At 40.9% G+C, this 7,991-nt stretch overlaps 1 protein-coding gene across 1 annotated transcript; it reads left to right on the top strand.

Annotated features, from left to right (window-relative positions):
• Positions 1-581: 581 nt before the first annotated feature.
• PCK1 (phosphoenolpyruvate carboxykinase 1) lies at positions 582-7,761 on the top strand. Its single transcript, XM_071446852.1, has 9 exons — positions 582-850; positions 2,225-2,406; positions 3,017-3,220; positions 3,557-3,744; positions 4,571-4,733; positions 4,853-5,077; positions 5,172-5,303; positions 6,017-6,112; positions 6,681-7,761. Exons 1-9 carry the CDS (start codon positions 627-629, stop codon positions 7,133-7,135), a joined length of 1,869 nt encoding a protein of 622 aa, XP_071302953.1. The 5' UTR covers positions 582-626; the 3' UTR covers positions 7,136-7,761.
• Positions 7,762-7,991: the final 230 nt, after the last annotated feature.

The following is a 7,991-nucleotide window of genomic DNA, read 5'->3' as shown; positions in this document are numbered from 1 at the left end:
CTCCGCTTTCAGCATTCATTAATCAAGCCTGTTAAATGATTACCCTGCCAGGGCTGCTTTGTTGACAACTCTGCATGATGACAATGTCAGTGGCACTGTCCCAAGACACATCCAGTGGTGATGTAAAGGCCAAGCCTCCTCCACCTCAACTGGTGGGATGGACACTACCATGAAGAATATTTAAGGAAGGAGGTGCATCCTTGGAAAGCAGCAATTGCAAGAGAGCTCCAAAGCAAGTGAAACGGGCTCAACTGAAAAGTACAGCAAAATCGTCTCTGGCATCCAGCTGCAGCTTCCATAGACAGTAAGTAGAATGGCCGCTATTTCTTCCATCTTAAATTAGTAGAATGGCCTCTATTTTTTCCACCTTAAATTAGTAGAATGGCCTCTAATTTTTCCACCTTAAATTAGTAGAATGGCCTCTATTTTTTCCACCTGGATCCAAATTCCCTACCTTGATTTTAAAGCAGTACATAATCAATTCCATTGCAAATTCTTTGTGTTATATGTTGTTAGGCTTTGTGACACTGGTTAGAACGTAACTAAGCTAACACACCTAATCTATTTGATTTTAGATTGTGATCAGTATTTTACAGCCATCAACGAGATCCACAGCAGCTGCAATAATGCCCCCACAGCTGAAAGCCGACATGAACGTCATGCCCAAGGTTGTGCAGGGGGACTGGGAGAGTCTGCCTCCTGAAGCAAGGGATTTCATCGAGACCAATGCCAAGCTGTGCCAGCCTGAGTGCATCCACATCTGCGATGGCTCGGATGAAGAGAACAAGAAACTTCTGGACATCATGGTAGACCAAGGCATGATCAAGAAGCTGAACAAGTATGAGAACTGGTGAGTAGCCTAAATGAAGTCAAGTATCATCTCAGAATTGGAAAATTCATTTTCTATCCTGGTTACTTTAAAAACTTCTTATAACTCTCCAATATTTGCTTTCCATGAACATTTTGGAACTTTAGCTTACATAGGTGAAATACTCAGCAAAAGCAAACTTTTTCCTCTAAAAATTAGATAAAACACATTATTCAGTTGGACTATCAACTGTACATTTTCTCTGTTGATTAGTTACATCAGGGAACTGAAATAATGTCATGAGACTTAGGCAACTTATCATTAGCAACGGCTAAATATTATTGAGCAAATCTTCTTTTGAAGAATTCTACTATTTTAGTCAATTAGTTTATTCATCACATACTTTCTTGTGGCATTCAAATAGGTCTGTGGGTGTTCAAATATTATTCAGTACAGGCATTATTCATATCGTGCCGATGAGCTTTGACTCTAATGTATTCTGCAAATACTTTTTTCAAATATTTCATAATTTCTCCCAACTAACTGAACGTGAAAGGAGAATATTAACAACAAGTGCATACTCGAGAATTACGTGCCAACCACGAGATCTTCATGGGAGAAATCTGCAAAGACTTTTGAATAACTAAGTGCAGGAATTTGGCAATCTGTTTGCAGACTATTTGGGAGAGAAAAGGGCAAGATTCACCAGATAAATTATTCATTGTTAATTATATGCTTAGCTGTAGTGATGATGGTTATGACAGCCCAACTAGAACATTTTTATACTCGTGGAAAATTTCGATGCACAGAGGTGAAAATGTAAAACAATCCCCTCTATCATAAATAGATGGCAAAAAATTCCTTAGAGGGAAAAAAGAATCCCCTTTAATGAACTCCTTCACTTTTAATGATCGTGCTTATACTCAGTATTTCCTTTGTGATGCCTCTAATTTAAGGGACTATGCCAATCCACTAAGCTGGGTTCTGATCCCTCTGGCACTTATACCAACACTTAAACTACTTTCCTTGGCATCCACTTAGCTTGAGGCATCATTTTGTGGTCCCCATACAAAACAACTTCACACTGATGAGAATGAGAATTAAACAAGATTAACTTTTCCCTGAAAGTTAACAACAGAGAACAAGGCTGCGATTAAGAGGCAAAGGGGTATTAAAATGTAACAAGAATTTCCTAGGCCAGATGATTTTTATTATTACTGGAAAGTCTTAAAGCAATTTTTATTAGAGAATATATCTGACTGATTTTTGATATTATCCATCATACTGCTTTGTCACTAATTTTTGCCTTACAAAGCATTGTTTTAGCAGCCTTTTGTGCTAAAGTGGACCCACAGAAGGGTAAAAATGCTATATTGATAATTAAAGTCTAATTTGCTGATTTTTGCTGAAATGCAGCTGGTTGGCTCTCACTGATCCAAGAGATGTGGCAAGAATTGAGAGCAAAACTGTCATCATCACTCAAGAGCAGAGAGATACCACTCCAATACCTAAAACTGGAACAAGCCAGCTGGGCCGCTGGATGTCTGAGGAAGATTTTGAGAAAGCCTTCAACACCAGGTTCCCAGGCTGCATGCAAGGTAGGCAAGAAAAAGATAATTGACACTGAACTTTCAGCAATGCTGAGACACTTACTACTGTTGCAAGTTACTGAAAATCTTTGAAGAACAGTTTCAACTGAAGATTTAGCTTTATCCCTCTGTAGTCACTTCACTGGTTTCATGCAGATCTTTACCATAGACCCAAATACCTGGGCAAGGACAGTCCTCAGTCTCTTTCCAGCACTCTTGTTTTCCTAAAGAGTGGCAAAGTACAAAAATTGATGTGACTTGATTCAGGAAGTCACATAGCAACTGAGGAGCAGATAGGAAGTGAGATGAGAATGAAGGTCCTCTGGTCCACAGCAAGAATTTGAGATTCAGGGATTTACTCTAACAGAGAACTTGGCCTTCACCTCCCCTTACTCCTGGCTAGACAAACTGTCTGAACTGCTGCTTTCAGCATTTAAGATAAAACTTCTTGCTACACAATTAGACAAACAGAAAGCTGCAGCTCTTTAAACATCATCAGAAGCTGTCATAAGACAAACAGCTTTTAAAGGACTGAGAAACAACCTCCATGTTTATAAAGGTTACTTCAAATGTTCCTTGTTTTGCTCTTGGCCACATCTTGCTACTCCCTGTTTTCCAGGACGTACAATGTATGTCATCCCCTTCAGCATGGGGCCTATTGGGTCACCTTTGTCCAAGATTGGGATCGAGCTGACGGATTCACCCTACGTAGTGGCCAGCATGAGGATCATGACACGGATAGGAACAGATGTTTTGAAAGCCCTGGGCAATGGGGAGTTTGTAAAATGCCTTCACTCAGTTGGATGCCCCCTGCCGCTGAAAGGTAAGAGACTTACCTTAAAACCCTAGGAGCCATTAAAAACCCCTGGAAATGCCCAGGGCTGTGTTTTGGAACTGAGTGCATGTCCTCAGCACGTGGGACACCCTCACCACAGAAGCCCAGGGTGGTTCTGTAACAGCACTAGGTACAAAACTCAGTTCAAGGAATCAAAGCTCAGCGAGAGTTTGATGGAAAGGAGATCATTATCCCTAGTATTTACCAGGGATTTCCTTGAAGCATATGCTTTGGGTTGCTGTCAGAGGCTCAATGCTGATGAAACAACAGCGTGATCAAGCATGGGAATTGCTGCATTCATGACTACAACATTCTGTTCTGCAGAGCCATTAATCAACAACTGGCCGTGCAACCCGGAGCTGACGCTGATTGCTCATCTCCCTGATCGCAGGGAGATCATTTCCTTTGGCAGCGGCTACGGAGGGAACTCCTTGCTGGGGAAGAAATGCTTTGCTCTCCGGATTGCCAGCAGACTGGCCAAAGAGGAGGGCTGGCTGGCAGAGCACATGCTGGTAAAAATCTATGCTGTTAAATCTCGTGTGTTTGAACAGCCGTTAAACCTCAAATTAGAGCCACATAAATCCATCACCCGCCTGGCCATCAATGGAATTAGTCTCATATGGATAGTCCTGTAACTTTAGATAGGAATCTGTTATGTGCCAGGCTCATGGGGAATAGAAAACTGCTTGCAAGGCCAAGTTCTAAACATTTAAATTAAGACTTGTCATGGTATAAAGCAAGCAAGGTTTGGAACTTCTGAGAGTGACTTCTTGTACTCAAAAACCTGCAAATATCAGATTTTCTAAGGGACTTGTGCTGTGTAACCTTCCTGGCTTTAATTTCTGCAGTCCTTCAAACATTCTACCACCATAAAATACCACTGAAAAAAAGAATTTCAAAGTGCATAAGAGAACAGCCTAAGAAAAAAAAAAATCTGTGGTCTTTGAGAAGAGCAGAAGAATCCATGCACAAAGTGCTTTCCTTTCACTCCACTTGTGCAGCCAAAAGAATATTGCCTGGTTTTCTTCTCTCTTGACAGAGAAACACAGATGTATATGGTCTTTAATCAGCAAAATAAAAAGAAATGTTTATTATATACAGACTTAACATTTTTTAAATATAAGAATTTCTTACAGATATTCGAATGGGAAGATTTGACTCTGATTTTAAAAATACAGCTTGAGTTATTTGTCAACAATATTATGTTGTGCTTCTTCTGTAGGACCAAATGGGCATAATTAAATATTTTATCATTTCCACTTGCTGGGAGACAATCTCCAAAATGAAAAGTGCAAGAAAAAAAGGCTGTTTTTAACAGTTGCATTAATTTTTCAATAGATCCTGGGAATTACCAATCCAGAAGGTAAAAAGAAGTACTTTGCTGCAGCATTCCCCAGTGCATGTGGAAAAACTAACTTGGCCATGATGAACCCAAGCCTGCCAGGATGGAAAATTGAGTGTGTGGGTGACGATATTGCCTGGATGAAATTTGATGAACAAGGTATGGAAATAAAATTGGAATGTTTTACAGGTTGCTGTAAGTGCAGTAAGACATGCTACAAACTTCTGGATAGAATTAAATCAGTATGGTTCACTTTTATTTTGTCATTTAACTTCCAGGCAACTTAAGGGCAATCAATCCTGAAAATGGCTTTTTTGGTGTTGCCCCTGGAACCTCAGTCAAAACAAACCCCAATGCTATTAAAACCATATTCAAGAACACCATCTTCACCAACGTGGCAGAAACCAGTGATGGAGGTGTTTACTGGGAAGGCATTGATGAGCCCCTGCCAGCTGGAGTGACAGTGACCTCGTGGAAGAACAAGGATTGGACCCCAGACAACGGTACCTGGCCCACCCCGTGGCCCTCTCTTTGGCTTTCTTTGGAATTAATGAATAAATTCAAGTTAACTCTGTTTTGCTGTGTTGTTCTGTGCAGGAGAACCTTGTGCTCACCCCAACTCCAGGTTCTGCTCCCCAGCCAGGCAGTGCCCCATCATGGATCCAGCCTGGGAGTCGCCCGAAGGCGTTCCCATCGAAGGGATCATCTTTGGAGGCCGCAGACCAGCTGGTAAGAGAGGCAGCAGCCACATTTCTAGGCTTGTGGCATTCAAATGCACAGAAGGGTTGACACACAGCTGGGCATGGCCACAGGTTTTGCTTTCACAGCTGCAAAAGCAAGGAAATAACCACGTTAGTCCAATTCCTCTGTGTTAGCCTTTGGCACACACGCTTCCAGCCACTGGTGTTTCAGGGTCTGAGGTGTTTGATGTTAACACAAAACAGGTAATAATAATAATAAAGGGCTGGAGGGAGATCAGGCCCCATTAACATGGGTAGCAGACACATAGAAAATTGCTACATTGGTCTCAATTTGCCTGTAGTTTAGTTAGCAAATGGTTAGAGAAATGAATCAGTTTTAGACAGTTTAAAGATAAATTGTTCTGCTAAAGGCCACCTCAAGTTGGAAAAGAAATAGAAGTAATGCTAGATCTGAACTAATATGACCACAGGATCAGATTCTATTTCCACTAAAATCTGCTGGAGATTCTGATGTCCCATATATCTCCCACTGGATGAGTTCAGTAATCAGGAACCAGTTTTGAAAACATTCATTCAAACTTCTTTGCTGTATTAGAGCAGGAAATGAACTGGGTAAAAAAACCCAGGAAAAATTAGAATACATTATCCAGTAACATGCATTCAGCACTATGTCAGATGGCAAAACCTGTCATAAAAATGTTTCTGGACCTCTAATTACTGAAGTGATTTTGTTCTTTATAGGTGTCCCTCTTGTCTATGAGGCCTTTAACTGGAAGCATGGAGTATTTGTAGGAGCAGCCATGAGATCTGAAGCAACAGCAGCTGCTGAGCACAAAGGTAAATCAAAATTTAATCTGCCTACCTGTATTAAAAGCAGGCCCCTCTGGACTGCTTGCCCTCTCTTTCCCCCTGCTCTTTCACATTTCAGTCTTGGCAGCTAATTTTGCAACCTGTGCATTTTCACAATAGAAAATATTTGTACTGGAATTAACGGCCAAATTCTCTGTAAAAGTCAAATTAAGCAAAATAATCCCTTAGGTGGCAAGCATACAGAACAGGATGCAGGCACAGGGTTGCCAGAAGCCTTGACAGAGAGTTCTTGTTACAGTCTGGGATAAACAAATTTAAATTTGTCTTCTGCTAGAGCTCAACATAAATGCATGAATGATAGCCATCTCTTGAGAATCTTCATTTAAGCTGCTTGACCTGAGCTTTAAGAAATTTAATAACAAAAATTAATTTCATTTGTACCTTTGGTGCATCAAGGATAATGCTTGTGTTGTTTCTTAAAGCTCACAAGGGTGGTGAAGGGATCATGGGTAAACCCTGGGAGGATCTGAATCTTTGTGCTTCAGAATAAAAGTGCTATTTATTCCCTTACCTTCTCCATCTGTGTTTCAAACAGGCAAGGTCATTATGCACGATCCATTTGCCATGAGGCCTTTCTTTGGCTACAACTTTGGCAAGTACTTGGCCCACTGGCTGAGCATGGCCCATCGTCCAGCCGCGAAGCTGCCCAGGATCTTCCACGTGAATTGGTTCCGCAAAGACAGCCAAGGGAAATTCCTGTGGCCTGGCTTCGGGGAGAATTCCCGCGTGCTGGAGTGGATGTTCAACAGGATTGAAGGGAAAGCCTCTGCCAAACCAACTGCCATAGGTTACATCCCCACTGATGCTGCTTTGAACTTGAAGGGTTTAGAAGACATCAACCTGACCGAACTGTTTGATATCTCAAAAGAGTTCTGGGAAAAGGAGGTAGAAGAAATCAAGCAGTACTTTGAAGTGCAAGTTAATGCTGACCTGCCCTATGAAATAGAAAGGGAATTGCTTGCCTTAGAGATGAGGATAAAACAGCTGTAAGCTGGTCAAACCCACAATTATTTATCAATTCGCACACACTAAGACAAGGCAAACACATTTTACCAAATCACCACTGGAAGCATAACAGCACACTGATGGGCAGGGGGTTATAATGAAAGTAGGTCATAGCTTAGTTAGGGTATAGATACAGAGACATTCTAGAAATAACTCCAGACCTAATGATTTATAACTACATCGGTTGTTGTGAATAGGTGAGCAGCTGTGGGAGTGCACGTGCACAGGGTCTGAAACCCCTGTTCTGTCACTTACATGCACACAGAGCCATGATGGGTGTAAATTATTTGCCTAGTTCTGCATATGCAATCCAAACCAATCCAGCCTTCAAGTTGTAGCACATTGTTTCCATCACAGAAACCTCTGGAGTCTCAGACTCCACTGCAAAGAGGAGAGAAAATTAGATGCTGTATATATGTATTACCTAAACATATTTCATGTCTTAAATACTTTTTAGAAAAATGAAGTTGTAACTATCAGAGTGAAAGATGACTTTATATTACTAATGCATATTTAAGATATTGCTATTATATATTACTCATGTTCCTGTGATTTCCAGATGTTTTGAATGGCTTGTTCTTAAACTATAAAATAAATGTTTATACAAAATATTACCTCATTTCCAGTATTCTTGCTGTTTATAAACTGCATGCACATAAATCGAGGCTCCTGTCAATACCACAGCACAGGCAGAGATGCATATGTGGAAGTTAGATGTTGACTGGAGTTGATCTGCTGCTCCTGAGCCAGCTAGTTTAAGCCCAATACTGTCTTTGCAACTTCAATTCAAGCCAAAGGAATGATCCAAAAATTATGATACCAGCTGTGAGCAGTCATCCAG

This window comes from Agelaius tricolor, unplaced genomic scaffold (genome assembly GCF_023055355.1).
Source record: "Agelaius tricolor isolate 1412-34295 unplaced genomic scaffold, bAgeTri1.0.p SCAF_23, whole genome shotgun sequence".
Taxonomy (NCBI): Eukaryota; Metazoa; Chordata; class Aves; order Passeriformes; family Icteridae; genus Agelaius; species Agelaius tricolor.
Note: the sequence above shows the minus strand (reverse complement) of the source record. Positions and strands in the feature narration are given on the sequence as shown.

What these genes read in the sequence shown, in the direction of transcription:
- PCK1 (XM_071446852.1), top strand. Translation starts at nt 627, where the DNA reads ATGCCCCCACAGCTGAAAGCCGACATGAACGTCATGCCCAAGGTTGTG. An exon ending in CTGAACAAGTATGAGAACTG is followed by an intron (nt 851 to 2,224) that starts GTGAGTAGCCTA and finishes GCTGAAATGCAG; the next exon opens with CTGGTTGGCTCTCACTGATC. An exon ending in ATGCCCCCTGCCGCTGAAAG is followed by an intron (nt 3,221 to 3,556) that starts GTAAGAGACTTA and finishes TCTGTTCTGCAG; the next exon opens with AGCCATTAATCAACAACTGG.